The 16,818-nt window shown below is 40.7% G+C and overlaps 1 protein-coding gene across 5 annotated transcripts in view; it reads left to right on the top strand.

The window, feature by feature from the left end:
- Positions 1-16,818, top strand: part of IGF2BP2 (insulin like growth factor 2 mRNA binding protein 2) — a 160,607-nt gene that overhangs the window by 119,508 nt on the left and 24,281 nt on the right. For 3 of the 5 annotated variants that reach the window (XM_059687278.1, XM_059687281.1, XM_059687282.1), the window contains 5 exons: positions 209-260; positions 4,687-4,750; positions 7,091-7,363; positions 9,563-9,697; positions 15,913-15,993. In XM_059687278.1, the coding sequence (XP_059543261.1) occupies positions 209-260; positions 4,687-4,750; positions 7,091-7,363; positions 9,563-9,697; positions 15,913-15,993 (605 nt within the window). The remainder of the gene's footprint in view (positions 1-208; positions 261-4,686; positions 4,751-7,090; positions 7,364-9,562; positions 9,698-15,912; positions 15,994-16,818) is intronic. The other 2 variants (XM_059687279.1, XM_059687280.1) reach the window with 2 other exon arrangements.

The raw sequence follows: 16,818 nt of genomic DNA, 5'->3' as shown, positions 1-16,818 counted from the left end.
TTACTTGGAACCCAGGAAGCACATGAAAGTCCCACATATTTATTCGGGTCCAACAGTTTTTATGGAAGACTTGAAATATCAATTTAATTGTGTTAGTCCTGTCACCGTCCTTGTTTTGCTATGGTTCATTTGCTTGGAGAGAGCACTGCACCGTTTCTGTGAGTACAATCTTGTGTTCCCATCCTGACATTGAAGCTTTCTCTTTCAGGTCTTGGATGGACTTTTGGCTCAGTATGGGACAGTGGAGAATGTCGAACAAGGTAATAAGTGAGGAAATTAGCCAACTGAATTTGGAGAGGGATGCTATCTATTATTTCTTGTAGGTTGGGTCAACTCCTGGGAAAAATAATAAGTTCAAACTCCTTTGAAACAAACAAGCTTCTTAGAGTGTATGTTTGTGTATCTGTGTGTGAGAGATGTCTATATATAACCTATCTACCCATATCTATATAATTTGCTTTTTCAAGGAATATGATTTTCAGGCTATTTTTTAATACTCTGTAATGGGCTCAAGCATTGGACAAACATTGTCAGGCTGGGATACGCGTAATTCACTTGGAAGTAATTGGATTTACGCTATTATAACAACTTCCTTCTTCCTGGCTAAAAATAACAATCTTGTACTGAGTGTTTCTCAAGAAGTAGGACTCCTACGCCAGAATCCTCTGGAGTGGTCGTAAAAATGCATATTCCTCGGGCTCCCCCTAGACCTACAAACAAGACCTTCTGGGGCAAGAGTTCATGCATCTGTATTTTAAACAAGTACTCCCACGTGATTTTTGTAGGTACTCAACTTAGAGAGCCACTGTCTTGGGAACAGTGTAATAAATGCCCACGAAATACGTACTCTTCTGCCTCCCTTATTTTTACTTTTACCTTCTAAAACATGATGTGGGTTAGAGAGCGATTGGAATACTCCCTGGGCAAAGGCCAGGGCTGGGCTCACGTTTATGACGTGTAAATCTCAGTGGCAGTTCCTCCCTAAGGCTTGCACGTTCCCTCCCCACAAAGGCTGTGGCTACTTTGAAGTTATGGGATAAACTATATTTTTAGCAGTGGTCTTTAACCTTTTTGAGAATCTGATGGAAATTTTAAACCAAGGAAAATTCATATATCCACAAATTTGAATCTTTGGGTGGGGTAGGAAGAGTCAGGTCATAGAATTCCTAAAGCTCTAGCATAGTTCCAAGATTAAGAATCCCTACACTCTAGGGCAGCCGTGGGCAAACTACGGCCCGCAGGCCAGATCCAGCCCGTTTGAAATGAATTAAACCAAAAAAAAAAAAAAAGACCATACCCTTTTATGTAATGATGTTTACTTTGAATTTATATTAGTTCACACAAACACTCCATCCATGCTTTTGTTCCGGCCCTTGGGTCCAGTTTCAGAACCCATTGTGGCCCTCGAGTCAAAAAGTTTGCCCACCCCTGCTCTAGGGTCTTATTACTTTGAAAAGGAGCTTTATTGTGGTTTTCTTGAATTATTAGCCTTAACTTCATGTTGTTGTTAACTCCAGGTCTCCCAGTAGCTTAAAACATTTGAAGGGAGGGGGGTTTGATTTAGTCATGTCTGCTTGTTTGTTTGTGTTTTTTTGGGGGGTGGGGGAATCAATATTTTTGCTTTAAGTTTACTAGCTTGAATTGAACAAATTTTATCTTTCCTTTTGAATTTATTTTCAACTTCTGACTTTGGATGAAGAAGCAAATGAAAGACGATAAGCCAACTCACAAAATGATTTCTTACTAGCCATCCTTAGAGTTTATGTGTTCTCTCCTTTAGCCACGTGAGTCGGGATTGTCAGTTTTCTTTCATTATTGTACGCAGTTACTAGGTTTAACTCCCACAGTCAAGGAGTTCAGTCAGAGGGAAACAAAAGGAGTAATCAACCTTATCAATGAAAAAAAAATAAGAATAAAAATATTTTCTTATTTTTCATAAATGTCCAATTATTTAAAACTAAATGCAAATTATAACAAATAAAATTTATACCTTGACAGTGGCATAATAAATTGATAGAAACTTTTAGGAAAGTAACTTGAAATTATACATTAAAAGCATTATGGAGGAGAACCAAGATGGCGGCATAGGTTAACGCAGGAGTTTGCTGCTTTGAACAACTACTTCAAAAGTGAAACCAAAAAACGGAAGGGACATCACCCAGAACCACAGGAACGCTGGCTGAGTGGAAGTCCTACAACTAGGAGGAAAGAGAAACGCACACGGACACTCAGAGGAGGCGCAGTGCTGAAGTCAAATTCTGAGGTGCGGAGTGCGCAGAGCGGGCTGGCGGCAGAGGGCGTGGTTGACGTTTTCAATCGGGAGGGAGTCGCAGACTCTGAGCTCCAGATCCGGGCGAGTCTTTAGGGACCCAGACTCAAACGGGAGAAGCGGGACTGTCTGGCTTCGGTCAGAGCGAGTGCAGCTTTCTCTCCCAGCTTTGCAGCGGGTGCTGGGACTCAGAGAGGCAGAGCCCCTGGGGACAGGACTGAGAGCCGCCATAACTGCTCTCTCTGGCCCACCCTCTTGATCCTGTTCGACCCGCCCTGCCCAAGCCCTGCACAGAGGCATTTGCCGGATAGCCTCAGGCAAAGGCTAGATTAGCACCTCCCTAGAGGACAGAAGTTCTCTCACTGCTGACACAGCTGATTCTCATAGCCACTTGGCCTGGAGGTCAAACCCTCCCTGGAATTAGCTACAACAATCAAGATTTAACTATAAGACTGCGAACAAAGACCACTAGGGGGTGCACCAAGAAAGCATAACAAAATGCGGAGACAAAGAAACAGGACAAAATTGTCAATGGAAGAGATAGAGTTCAGAACCACACTTTTAAGGTCTCTCAAGAACTGTTTAGAAGCTGCCGATAAACTTAATGAGATCTACACGAAAACTAATAAGACCCTCGATCTTATATTGGGGAACCAACTAGAAATTAAGCATACACGGACTGAAATAACGAATATTATACAGACGCCCGACAGCAGACCAGAGGAGCGCAAGAATCAAGTCAATGATTTGAAATGCGAGGAAGCAAAAAACATCCAACCGGAAAAGCAAAATGAAAAAAGAATCCAAAAATGCGAGGATAGTGTAAGGAGCCTCTGGGACAGCTTCAAGCATACCAACATCAGAATTATAGGGGTGCCAGAAGATGAGAGAGAGCAAGATATTGAAAACCTATTTGAAGAAATAATGACAGAAAACTTCCCCCACCTGGTGAAAGAAATGGACTTACAGGTCCAAGAAGCGCGGAGAACCCCAAACAAAAGGAATCCAAAGAGGACCACACCAAGACACATCATAATTAAAATGCCAAGAGCAAAAGATAAAGAGAGAATCTTAAAAACAGCAAGAGAAAGAAACTCAGTTACCTACAAGGGAATACCCATACGACTGTCAGCTGATTTCTCAACAGAAACTTTGCAGGCCAGAAGGGAGTGGCAAGAAATATTCAAAGTGATGAATACCAAGAACCTACAACCAAGATTACTTTATCCAGCAAAGCTATCATTCAGAATTGAAGGTCAGATAAAGAGCTTCACAGATAAGGAAAAGCTAAAGGAGTTCATCACCACCAAACCAGGATTATATGAAATGCTGAAAGGTATCCTTTAAGAAGAGGAAGAGGAAGAAAAAGGTAAAGATACAAATTATGAACAACAAATATGCATCTATCAACAAGTGAATCTAAGAATCAAGTGAATAAATAATCTGATGAACAGAATGAACTGGTGATTATAATAGAATCAGGGACATAGAAAGGGAATGGACTGACTATTCTTGGGGGGGAAAGGGGTGTGGGAGATGTGGGAAGAGACTGGACAAAAATCGTGCACCTATGGATGAGGACAGTGGGTGGGGAGTGAGGGCGGAGGGTGGGGCGGGAACTGGGAGGAGGGGAGTTATGGGGGGGAAAAAAAGAGGAACAAATGTAATAATCTGAACAATAAAGATTTAATTAAAAAAAAAAAGAAAGATATAAAAAAAAAAAAAGGCATTATGTTCTTTTACCCAGTTTATTTTTTCTTTTGTGATTGGCTTAAAAAAGTAATTCAAAAGGCCTTAAATTAATAATGTTTGCACCAAATATGGTTTTCAGCAACACTTTTTTTCAGAATAGCAATTACTGAAAACAATCCACGTGTCAACATTTGAGGGATGGTCAGGCAAAAATCATGACACAGTTGCCCTAGCCAGTTTGGCTTAGTGGATATAGCGTCGGCCTGCGGACCAAAGGGTCCCGGGTTTGGTTCCGGTCCTCGTGCAGGAGGCAACCAATCGATGTGTTTCTCTCACATCGATATTTCTCTCTCTCTCTCCCACTTTCTCTAAAATCCGTGGAAAACTATCCTCAGGTGGGGATTGGAAAAAAAAATCATGGCACAGTTATTGCAATTTTATGTAGGCATTAAAAAAATACAAGAAAATGTACAAGTAACCATGCAAAAGTGTTTAAAGAATAAGTGAAAATATAGGTTTGAGTTATATATAAATTGATTACAAATATGTATATACAATTGGTTACAAATCATTATGAATATAAATAAGTACAGAGATTCAAGTAATTCTAGAGTTAGGGCAGTGAATTATTTTGTGCATTTTTCTCTAAAGTAAGCCTGTTTACATTGAGCCAGAGGGCGACAGCTTTTTTCTCTATGACAGTGTAGTTTTTGCTTCTTCCCCAGTCAACACAGACACAGAAACTGCCGTTGTCAACGTCACATATTCAACAAGAGAAGAAGCAAAAACGTAAGTGCATTTGGGCTTCCTTAAAGTTTCTGAATGGTTGTCTTTGAATTCCATTGAGTCCTGCGTTTATAAACCATTTTGAAAAGATGCAGACCTTTGATGTGTCACTGGAATTCCAGAGCATTTATACCAGGATGTCTCTTTGTTGGTTGCACAGAGACTTTATCTTGAGAAATACTGAGCTGTGGCATCAAAACCGAGGTGGGAGTGTTCTTGGCCTGGTCAGGAATAGAGCTCCGGCTGTGATGCTGTGGCCTGGACTCTGCTCCGCCACGGGAGCCACTTCCACCCGGAGCTTCCTCCCGGCACCGGATGAAGCAGCACAAACCTTATTTTTTACCCACACTAATTGAATGGACACTCAAACATCCATTTTTCCTCTGTTGAAGGGGGGATCCACCTCAGTGACATCAGCAGCGGGGAGAGGTGTCTGGAGGATATGAATCAAGGAGCATCTGGCTTGGCTTCTTTTTCCTACCCCCATTCACTCCCTAGTCCCCATTCGTGACTAAACTGCTTCAGTGGAGGTCACTTTTGAGCTTGACTATTAATGGATGTGGGATTGAGGTTTTCAGAAATACAACAAAAATAAGTTCTTTTTTAGGAAGTTCTTGAAGGTCACTGTAACTAGAATAGGGTCATGCTTGGTTATATATCCCAGGAATAAAGATTTATTTCTTTTTCAAGGTTTCAACACACATGAAGACTGTGTATAATAGCGAAAGGTTGGAATATATATATTCCAACACACACACACACACACACACATATATCTATATAATTTTCATACCAGTGGTTTTTAAAAAGTTAATTTTGTATTGGAAAAGGCAGTAACTCATTTGCTGCTGACTTTCGCACACATCTATACCAGTAACTCACCTTTGCAGTCTTGTCCAGCTGCCACTTTGGTAGGACCTTTCTACACATTACTTTGCTGCTTTCACTGAATTCAAAAGGTGCTGCTTTGCAATAAATTCACAAACCCTACACATTAAGCTAGTTCAGTAGGGTTATTATTTTCACAGGCTGCCGAAAACATGTAAAAAAAATAAGTTCCACGTCATGTATAATTTTTAGAATGCAATAGTGGGCTATTATTTATTCCCTCTCAAATGAATAAGTATTTTTAGATAATAATATTTTGTGCTTTTGAGGACTCAAGGAAACAAATGCTCTTTTAACTGCTATAGGATAGTAAACGTTGACACCTATCCAAATGGACACGGGGTCATGCTAATGTTAGAATTCTGCAACTCCACTAGGAATTTATCCTGTGTGCACAGTTGTAGTTGCAAAGATGCCCATGGCAACATTGTATATACTAGTAAAAGACTGGACTTCATCCTATATAATAAAGAGCTAAATGGTTGTCACGCCCTTGCGCCCTTGCACCAGGGCCGGGGGACCTGAGGTTGTGCGCCCGCCCCCCCCCCCCCCCCCCCCGTCGCCCTGCAGGGCTTGATGGGGTTGGGGCCGGCCAGGTCTGGGTCTTGCACAATTTCGAGGCACATGCAGGTGGGTGAGGACTTGACTCTGTGTCCTGAAGCACGCCCCAGACTCTGACAGGAGGGAGATTTTCGTATACATTTTACTAATTTTCTTTCATCTCTGACACTTCTATTATAGAGAAAGGGCAAATAGCAATATTAAAATACTTCCTCTAATTAATTCCCTTTTGATGTGCATGAATTTCGTGCACCGGGCCACGAGTATGTGTGTGTGTGTGTGTGTGTGTGTGTGTGTGTGTATATATATAAAACAATGGAGGATCATTTGCAAAAACTATGATAAATCAATAGAATGTTAACTAGCCAGTAAAAATTAAATTTGAGAATACTTAATGACTTGGAGAATGTGTAGAATATTAATGTTTTTTTAAAGGTTAGAGAAAAGCATGTATGATATCAATTTATTTTTGTAAATATATTTCTGTTTAAGAAAAATAAGATAGATATCGCTGTTAGGACTTTTTCTTATTTGTGGTTATCTGTCTCTGAATTTTCAGTGATACATGCATACTATGATAAAGAGTCATAATTTTAAACTGATATTAACAAAGAGTCTTTGATAAGGGGGAGACAGCCTTGGTTGGTGATAAAAAGCGGAATGCGTGATTGTATAGCGAGTGCGACCAGGCCTGTGGACTGTGATTGGTGTTAACTGTCAGCCACAAGCTCCAAGGGGGCAGGCGGGTGTCTGCAGTGCCCGCGCTGGTCCTCAGCGAGGGCGAAGGGCACTCCCACGGGCGAGAATGAGTGAGAGTGAGGACCAGTCCGCCGGCGGCAGGGTCTTCTGGCCGCTGCTCTCTAACGGAGCTCGCCTGCTTCTGCTGCGTTTCAGAGCCATCGAGAAGCTGAGCGGGCATCAGTTTGAGAACTATTCCTTCAAGATTTCCTACATCCCGGATGAAGAGGTGAGCTCCCCTCCGCCCCCTCAGCGAGCCCAGCGTGGGGACCACTCTTCCAGGGAGCAAGGCCACGCCCCTGGGGGCTCTTCTCAGGCCAGACAGATTGATTTCCCGCTTCGGATCCTGGTCCCCACCCAGTTTGTTGGTGCCATCATCGGAAAGGAGGGCTTGACCATAAAGAACATCACTAAGCAGACCCAGTCCCGGTACGTGCCTCCGGGGCTTCCTTGCTTCCTTCCGAGGGGTCCCCTGAGTGCTGGGGGGCCCAGCCATCCTCCAGTGGCTCTTGCTTGCGTCAGTGGGGGGCAGGGGGGGGGCTGTGCTGTATGGGACGGTGGCTTCTTTAAACAGAACTGTTAACAGACTAACAGAAAGCCGGGCTTTAATGAGCTTTCATGCCAGTTGCCGGAACGTTAAACCCTGAAACAGCAAAGGTTCATAAAGAAGGCACTAATGACCTCACAGCCCAGGGTTGTTCTTATAAGCTAACTAATGCTTATGATTGCATCTGTTTCTAAAACAGCAGAGGTATGGAGCAGAACTTTGTGGGATCCTTGAACCCACTTACCTGAGCCCTGACCGCCTCTCCTGAGGCAGAGTGCTGGGCGGTCATCATTCCCTGAGACCTGCCAAATAGACTCAGAAAAGCTCCATCAGGGGCGTGGATGGGTCACTGCTATAGTGAGCAAGAAATAAAGCATGTTAGCCTTACATTTAGTTTTCTGTCTAAGGAGACTGGACTGGTGGTAGGAGTTGTAGTGAGTAAAAAGGCTTGTTGGGGTTGTTGATTTTTCTATGTTCATATGACCACAGCAAGATGTAACCAAGAAAGCACAGGACTTCAAAGCAAAGACCCTTGTTCAAGTTTTACCATGTAATGGCTTTGCAATCTGGGAAAAATGTTCACCTCTCTGAGCATCAGTTGTGTCTTCTGTAAGCAAAGATTATTGTGAATATTAGGACCGTCAGGCAGATTGAATGCAGTACAGACAGTCCTCGGGTTACGTCGCCATCTCCCATTTATTTATAAAAAAAAAATACTTCCGTCATTTCAATGTGTGTACATATGTGCTTTATGTTTTTTATTATTTATTTGCCACAAGTAAAGGTCAGGAATTGTTATCTTTCTTTTAATTTTTTTTTTTTTTTTTTTTTTTTTTTACTGTTTCACTTCATTACTGCTGTGTATGTGCTCCATATGAGTGACGTAGGTGCTTATGTAGGTGGGTTCCGACTCACGGGGAAATACGTCGCGCCGTAGGAACGGATCTCCGACGTAACCCGAGGGCCTACTGTAATGATTATGAAAGCACTTAAATTGCAAAGCAGCAGATTACTGACAATTACTTACATGCCTCGTGCATTTTATTCAGGCCATGGATAGAGTGTCTTGTGACGTGAAAGAGAAAACACAATTTTTCTTAAAGCATCTGAGTTTCTCCCAAATAATGGAAATTTATTTTGCATCCCAGAGTTCATTATCATGGGGGTGAAATAAAGGGACAGTAGAGAGGGGAAATACCCTTTTAAAAATAAAAGGGTGATCCTTGTATTTTAAAATCAGCCCTTTTGGTCCCCTCTCAGTTTTCTTCACTGTAAAGTGATTTTTACTTAGATGTCTTTTTTGTTCAAAAAAATTGTTTAAAGTGGCTTGAAAAGTGCCACACATTTAAATAGAAGCAAGGTTAATGCTCAGCGTGTGTGCCCGTTTTTTTAGAAGTAGGCTGAAGACTTGGATCTGGGCTTTCTAACAGAGTAAAAGGGGATGCAATCAATTATGTGATTTTGAAAAATTAACAAAAACAAGTCGGGCCATGACTACCTTGGGAAGCCTGATACAGTCATCAGGTCACTGAGCCATGAACTTTAGGAGCTGGAGGAAGGCAGGCTGCCAGTGGCAAGGAAACCAAAACTTAGGCAGCGCGAGGGATGCCTCTGCTTTCCCTCCACACTCAGATATCTAAAGCTTGCTTGAATTTGGGTTTGGGTTTGGATTAACACATGGCTTTAAAAAGCTGCCGTCAGTTCAGAGAGTGGCACTGTGCCAATGTGCAGTATTAACCCTGCTCACTTACTCCTCACTTCTACGGTCATCTCAAAGAGGGCGCAAAATACTTCATTTACCCAACTGGCTTCATGACCAAGTTGGCCAGGGGCCCTTGTCCCACAGCACGCCGTCAGAAATACGCCCTGCTAAATGGAGCCGCAGAGAATTCGAGTTTGGCACAAGACCCCCTGCACTGCTTGCCGCCATGGGGAATGGCACTGGTTGCAAACATGCTGATGGCCGCGCCTTGTCTGTCTGTGTCCTTGCTGTACGTTGGCTGGTGTGGCCCCGTCTTGGGACGAACTAGGATCCTGTCCCCGATGACGACGTGCTGTGGCTCCTGATTCTTTTCCCACAGGGTAGACATCCACAGGAAGGAAAACTCCGGGGCCGCGGAGAAGCCCGTCACCATCCACGCCACCCCAGAGGGCACCTCGGAAGCGTGCCGCATGATTCTTGAAATCATGCATAAGGAGGCTGATGAGACCAAAATGTAAGTTTGCGTGCCATGTCCACGTCGCGCAGCAGAGATTAAGAGTAGGTTCTCTTTCATGGAACACAGTACTTTTTTTTAAAGCTGTAACTCTTACTAAGTGAAAGGAGCAGGGAAGGATTATTTTTAAGAAATTTGTTTCCAAAGAGAATGCAGTAGAAAACAGATCTTGTGCACTTATACTATGGCGGTTTTTCCATTTGTATGTTTCTCCTGATGATCCTAATGCTTTCATCACTCACTGGTAATAATTATTGGTAGGAATAGATAGACCAGTGCTGTCCAGTGTTATGCAGTGATGGGAATGTTCTATATCCTCCCTGTTCAATAAGATGGTGATTTGCTACATGTTGCTATTGAGTGCTGGAAATGTGACTAGTGCAATGGGGGAACTGAATCTTTTAATTTATTCAGATTTGAATCGTTACATGTATGGCTAATTACTGTCGTGTTGGACAGTGCAGGTATAGAAGGTGCACTGTCATCAAAACCATCACTTACTGTCCTGGGAAAGGTGTTTTTTGTGGGGTTTTTAAAATATATTTTACTGATTTTTCACAGAGAGGAAGGGAGAGGGATAGAGAATCAGAAACATCGATGAGAGAGGAACATCGATCAGCTGCCTCCTGCACACCTCCTACTGGGGATGTGTCTGCAACCAAGGTACATACATGCCCTTGACCGGAATCGAACCTGGGACCCTTCAGTCTGCAGGCCGACGCTCTATCCACTGAGCCAAACCGGTTAGGGCCTGGGAAAGGTTTTTGTCATCTGCCCCTAAACCACTTGCACGCTTTTAAAATTGAATTACATTTCCTTTAGTAGTAGACACTGGTAGTGTGGGTAGCTACTTTATTCTTCTTCCTCTCTGTATTCTTCTGTCTCCTCCTTTTCTTTTACAAAATACTGCTTAGGACTCCTGAGTGTTGTATCCATTTGAAGGGCAAATACAGTTCTTACTAAAGCAATTGCATTTTTTAAAAATATATATTTTACTGATTTTTTACAGAGAGGAAGGGAGAGGGATAGAGAGTTAGAAACATCGATGAGAGAAACATCGATCAGCTGCCTCCTGCACACTCCCCACCGGGGATGTGCCCGCAACCAAGGCACATGCCCTTGACTGGAATCGAACCTGGGACCCTTGAGTCCGCAGGCCAATGCTCTATCCACTGAGCCAAACCGGTTAGGGTGCAATTGCATTTTTATTACAAACAAATTAGTGGTAATTGAATAGATAATATAATAAAAAGGGTTCTATGCAGTTTGGCAAAATCCACTTATGGGCATTGGTGGCACTTTCATAGAGAAGTACAGAGGGATGAATTGAATATAAAATTAATTTAGCAAATAATGTCAAATAAGAGTGCTCCAAAGCCAAAAAGAGGAAAGTAGTCCTAAAAACAAACAAACAAACAAAAACACATTACAAATCTATTCTTAGATTTCATAAGGGACTCTAACCTTTCACTTATGAACAGTTAATTTCTTTCATTTACTGTATTGCAGGCTTTTAACGTCCACCCCGCCCCGCCCCCCCCCCCCCCCCCCAAAATGCCATGGCTTAATTTGAAGAAGCTCCTCCCTCATCCAAGTTATTGAAAACTTTTAAAATAACACACTCTTTGGTCCTTCAACCTAGATACCAAGCAACTTTCAATATTCTAAATAATTAACAAGACTGATTTATAAATTAGATATTTTAAGTTTTTGTGTAGAGCCAAGATAGAGTTTGATATCTTTGAAATAAATGGGTGGCCCACTGTGTTAAGCACTGTGTGGGGCTTGAGGCTACAGTCAGGAACAAGACCCAGGCCTGCTTTCATGGAGCCTACAATCCAGTGGGAGAGATGTTCACTAAACAAGTCATCACACCAGCATGTAGTGAAGCACAGCTATGAAAAGTGGTGATGGTGGGAAATGACTTTATTACTGGAAGCCCTAACCAAGGCTTCAGGGGAGATGGGAGGAGATTGGGGATTTCAGAGACAGCTTCTCTGTGACATTTAAACTGAGCCCTGAAGGGGATGAGTAGGAGGTAGAGGTTGTAGGGGAAGAGGGATCCTAAACTTTCATTTTATTCATTTACCAAATATTTATAGAGTGCCTACTATGTGCCAGGCACTGCTCTATATGCCAGTGAACACAACTAACCTAAATAAATAAATAACTATGCCCTGCCCTCCCAAAGTTACACTATAGTGGAGCTTCCTCAAGCATCCATGTGTTTTGAGGCAGTAATAATGCATCTGTTAGATGCTCTTGATTTCAATAACAGAAAACGTAAGTGGCTTAAGCAATAGGGAGCAATTATGATGCCACATAGTAGGAAGTCCTAAGGTCAGAAAACTCCAAGGTCGTTTGGCTCATGGATTCAAAGACCCGTGACTTTTCTTTCCACTTCACCATCTTCAAGGTGTCCGATAGCTTCCTGGTGATGACACGATGGCTGTAGTGATTTCAGACCTGTGTCCCCACAGGATAATGTTCAGAAGCTGGAAGAGGAGAAGGCATCTTTGCCTTGCTCTTTTCTTTTTTTATTGTGGTAATAAAACCACATAACATAAAAGTTACCATCTTAACCATTTTTTAGTATACAGTTCAGTGTGTATTCACATTGTGAAACGGGCCTGCCTCTAGCTCAGCCGTGGGCAAACTACGGCCCAAGGGCCGGATCCGCCCGTTTGAAATGAATAAAACTAAAAAAAAAAAAAGACCGTACCCTTTTATGTAATGATGTTTACTTTGAATTTATGTTAGTTCACACAAACACTCCATCCATGCTTTTGTTCCGGCCCTCCGGTCCAGTTTAAGAACCCATTGTGGCCCTCGAGTAAAAAAGTTTGCCCACCCCAGCTCTAGCACTTTCTCATCCTGCAAAACCGAAACTCGTTACCCATTAAACAACAACTCCCCTTTTCCCTCTCCCTCCAGCCTCTGGTAACTACCATTCTACTTTTTCTTTCTGTGAAAGAAAGTGGAATCATACAGCACTTGTCTTTCTGTGACTCGCTTATTTCACTTAACGTAATATCCTCAAGATCCATCTGTGTTGCTTGCAGCATGTGACAGGATTTCGTGTTTTAGCTATTGTAAATAGTGCTGTTATTAACACACGTGTGCAAATATCTCTCTGAGGCCCTGCTTCTAATCCTTTTGGATATAGACCCAGAAGTGAGGTTGCTGGACTATCTGGCAGTTCTCTCTGAATTGTTTTGTGAAGCCTCCACACTGTTTTCCATAGCAGTTGCACCACCACTGCATAAGGGTTCCAATCTCTCCAGATTTTCACCAGCACTTGTTATTTTCTGTTATTTTGATAGTAGATGTATTAATTGGGTGTGAGGTAGTATTTTGTATTCACAATACCTCATTGTCTTTTGTATTTGCATGTCTGTGATGATTAGTGATGCCAAGAGTCTTTTTTATGCTTGTTGGCAATTGTATATCATTTTTAGAGAAATGTCTGTCAAGTTCTTCGCACAGTTTTTAAACAGGTTATTTGATTTTTTTTTTTAAATTGTTGGGTTGTAGGAGTTATTTATATGTTCTGGATATCAATCCCTTATCAGATACATAATTTGCAAATATTTTCTTCCATTCCATAGACCAGTGATGGTGAACCTATGACTCATTTTTTGGGTTGATTTTTCTTTGTTAAATGGCATTTAAATATATAAAATAAATATCAAAAATATAAGTCTAAGTTTTACTATGGTTGCAGATATCAAAAAATTTCTATATGTGACACGGCACCAGAGTTAAGTTAGGATTTTTCAAAATGCTGACACGCAGAGCTCAGAAGGTTCGCCATCACTGCCATAGACTGTCTTTTCACTTTTGATTGTGTTCTTTGATACAGAAAAACTTTTAAGCTTGATGTAGTTCCATTTGTTTATTTTTTTTCTTTTTTTTTGCCTGTGCTTTGGTGTCATAGCCAAGAAATCATTGCAAAAGTCCAATATCATGGAACTTTTACTCTGTGTTTTTTCTAGGAATATTATAGTTTTAAATTTTACATTTAGGTCTTTAGTACATTTTGAGTTAATTTTTGTATATGGAATAAGATAAGGGTCCAGCCTCATTCTCTTGCTTATGCATACCTAGTTTTCCCAACACTGTTGAAGAGACTATCTTTTCCCCATTATGTATCCTTGGCACCCTTGTCAAAGATCATATGACCATATACTTGAGGGTTTGTTTCTAGGATCTCTATTCTATCCCGTTGGTTTATTTGTCTCTTGATGCCAGTGCCACACTGTTTTGATTACTGTGGCTTCGTAATATGTTTTTGAAATGAGGAAATGCGAGTCCTCCCACTTTGTTATTTTTCAAAGTTGTTTTGATGATTCAAGGTCTTTTGATATTCCATACAAATTTTAGAATGAATTTTTTTTTATTTCTGCAAAACTTGTCATTGGGGTTTTGATAGGGGTTGCATTGCATCTGTAGATTACTTAGGTAGTATGAACATTGAAACAATATTAAGTCTTCCAGTCCATGAATGTAGGCTATCCTTCCATTGATTTCTGTTGTCTTTTATTTTTTCAGCAGTGTTTTATAGTTTCATTGTATAAGTCTTTTACTTCCTTGGTTACGTTTATTCCTAAATATTTTATTCTACGATGCTATTGTAAATGGAATTGCTTAATTTCATTTTCAGATTGTTTATTTTTTAGTAGATAGAAACACAACTGGTTTGTGTAAGTTGTGTATCCCATGATGTTGCTGTATTAGTTTATTGCAACAGTTTTTTGTGGAATCTTTAGAGTTTTAACATATAAGATAATGTCATTAGCAAAGAGAGATAATTGTGTTCCTTCCTTTCCAGTTTAGACACATTTTATTTCTTGTCCTAAACTGATTGCTCTGGCTAGGACTTCCGCTACTGTGTTGAATGGAAGTGGCAGGCGCAAGCCTCCTTGTCTTGTTCCTGATCTTAGAGTGAAAGATGCCAGTCTTTCACTGTTGAATATGATGTTCACTGGGGGCTTTTCACCAACGGAATTTATTATGTTGAGGTAGTTTTCTTCTATTCCTAGATTGTTGTGTGTTTTTATCATGAAAATATAAATTTTGTCAAATGCTTTTTTCTGTATCAAGGTGATCCTGTGGGTTTTGTTTCTCACTTTGTTAATGTGGTATATTACATTAATTGATTTCTATATGTTGAACTATCCTTGCATTCCAGGAATACATCCCACTTGGTCATAGTATATAGTCCTTACGTGCATTCAAATTCAATTTTCTGGTAATTTTTAAAAGTATTTTTGCATCAACATTCAAAATCAGGAATACTGGTCAGTAGTTTTGTTTGGTTAGTTGGTTTTGGCTTTTTTGAGGTGTCTTGTTTGGCTTTAGTATTAAAGTAAAGCTGACCTAATAGAATGAGCTTGGAAGTGTTCACTCCTCTTCAGTCTTTTGGAAGAGATGGAGAAGGATTGCTATTAATTAAGTCTTCTTTAAATGTTTGGTAGACTTCTTCGGGGAAGCTGTCAGGTCCTAGGGCATTTCTGTGTTGGAAGGTTTTGGGTTATTCATTCAATTTCCTTACTTATTATTGGTCTGTTCAAATTTCCCTTATCTTTTTTTAATCCTTACATGAGGATATGTTTTATTATTATTATTATTATTGACTTTAGAGAGAAAGGAAAGGAGAGAGAGAAACATGAATATAAGAGAAATATCCATCAGTTGCCTCCCATATGAGCCTTGACCATCTATAATTTTTATTGACTATATTGGGGTGACATTGGTTAATAAAATTACGTAGTTTTCAGGTGTACAATTCTATAATACATCATGAATATATTATATTGTGTGTTCACCACCCCAAGTCAAGTCTCCTTCCATCACCATCCCCCCCATACATTCTTGTACCTCTACTTTGTTATTGATGTCACAAAGTATTATTTATTATATACCCATTAACATAGATTTACCATTTTTGTTTTTGTCATTTAAATTTTATGCATCAAAGTTACTATAGTGTAGGTTATTGTATTTGTGTATTTTTTAAAAAGAATCTTACATTTTTATGACTTTGTGTTGCTATCTACTGTACTTTCATTTCAACTTAAAGTTTCTTGTAGAGCAATTCTAATAGGAATGAACTCTCTAAGCTTTTGTTTTCCTGGAAAAGTCTTATTTCTCCTTCATTTTTGAAGGACAATTTGCCAGATATGGTATTCCTGGTTGACAGTTTTTTCTTTCAGCAGTTTGAATATATCATCCCACTCCCTCCTGGCCTGCAAAATTTCTGCCGAGAAATCCACCGATAATATGGAAACTCCTAGGTATGTGACTAATACTTTTATCTTGCTGCTATCAAAATTGTCCTTCGTCACCCTAGCCAGTTTGGTTCAGTAGTTAGAGCGTTGGCCCACAGACTGAAAGATCACAGGTTCAATTCCAGGCAAGGGCATGTACTTCGGTTGCAGGCTCAATCCCTAGCCCCAGTAGAGTGCATGTAGGAAACAGCCAATCAATGTCTCTCTCTCTCTCTCTCTCTCTCTCTCTCTCTCTCTCTCTCTCTCTCTCCCTCCCTCCCTCCCTCCCTCCCTCCCTCCCTCCCCCTCTCCTTCCCCCCTCCCCCCCCCCCCTCTCTCTCCTCCTCCTCCTCTTCCCTTCCACTCTCCAAAAATCAATGGGGGGAAAAATGTCCTTGGGTGAGGATTAAAAAAAAGAAAAGAAAAAAGATTGTGCTTTGTCTTTTGTCTTTGGCTTTAGACACATGGGTTACAATATGTCTCAGTGTAGTTCTCTTTGGATTTATCCTAGTTGAAAGAGCATCTTGAATCTATATGTCCATTTCTTTCCTCAGATTTGGACAGGTTTCCATCATCATTATTATTTTTTTTTAATAAGCTCTTTGCCCCTTCTCTTTCTTCTCCTTATGGATTCCCATGATGTGTATATTATCACTATAGTGTCCTTTAGCCTCTCTTTGCCTTCCTGTATTCTTTTTTCTCCTCTTGATTTCAAATGATCAGTCTTCAAGTTTGCTGATATTTTTCTTGTGCCTGTTTATGTCTGCTATTGAACCTTTTAAATAAAAATTTCAGTTTAGTTTTGTGATTAGCTTTATTATTTGTTAGGTTGGTTTTTTATAGTTTCTGTCT

The sequence above is a fragment of the Myotis daubentonii genome, chromosome 3 (assembly GCF_963259705.1).
Source record: "Myotis daubentonii chromosome 3, mMyoDau2.1, whole genome shotgun sequence".
In the NCBI taxonomy this organism is placed as follows: Eukaryota; Metazoa; Chordata; class Mammalia; order Chiroptera; family Vespertilionidae; genus Myotis; species Myotis daubentonii.
The sequence above is the reverse complement of the archived record's forward strand: the minus strand, read 5'-3'. Positions and strand labels throughout refer to the sequence as shown.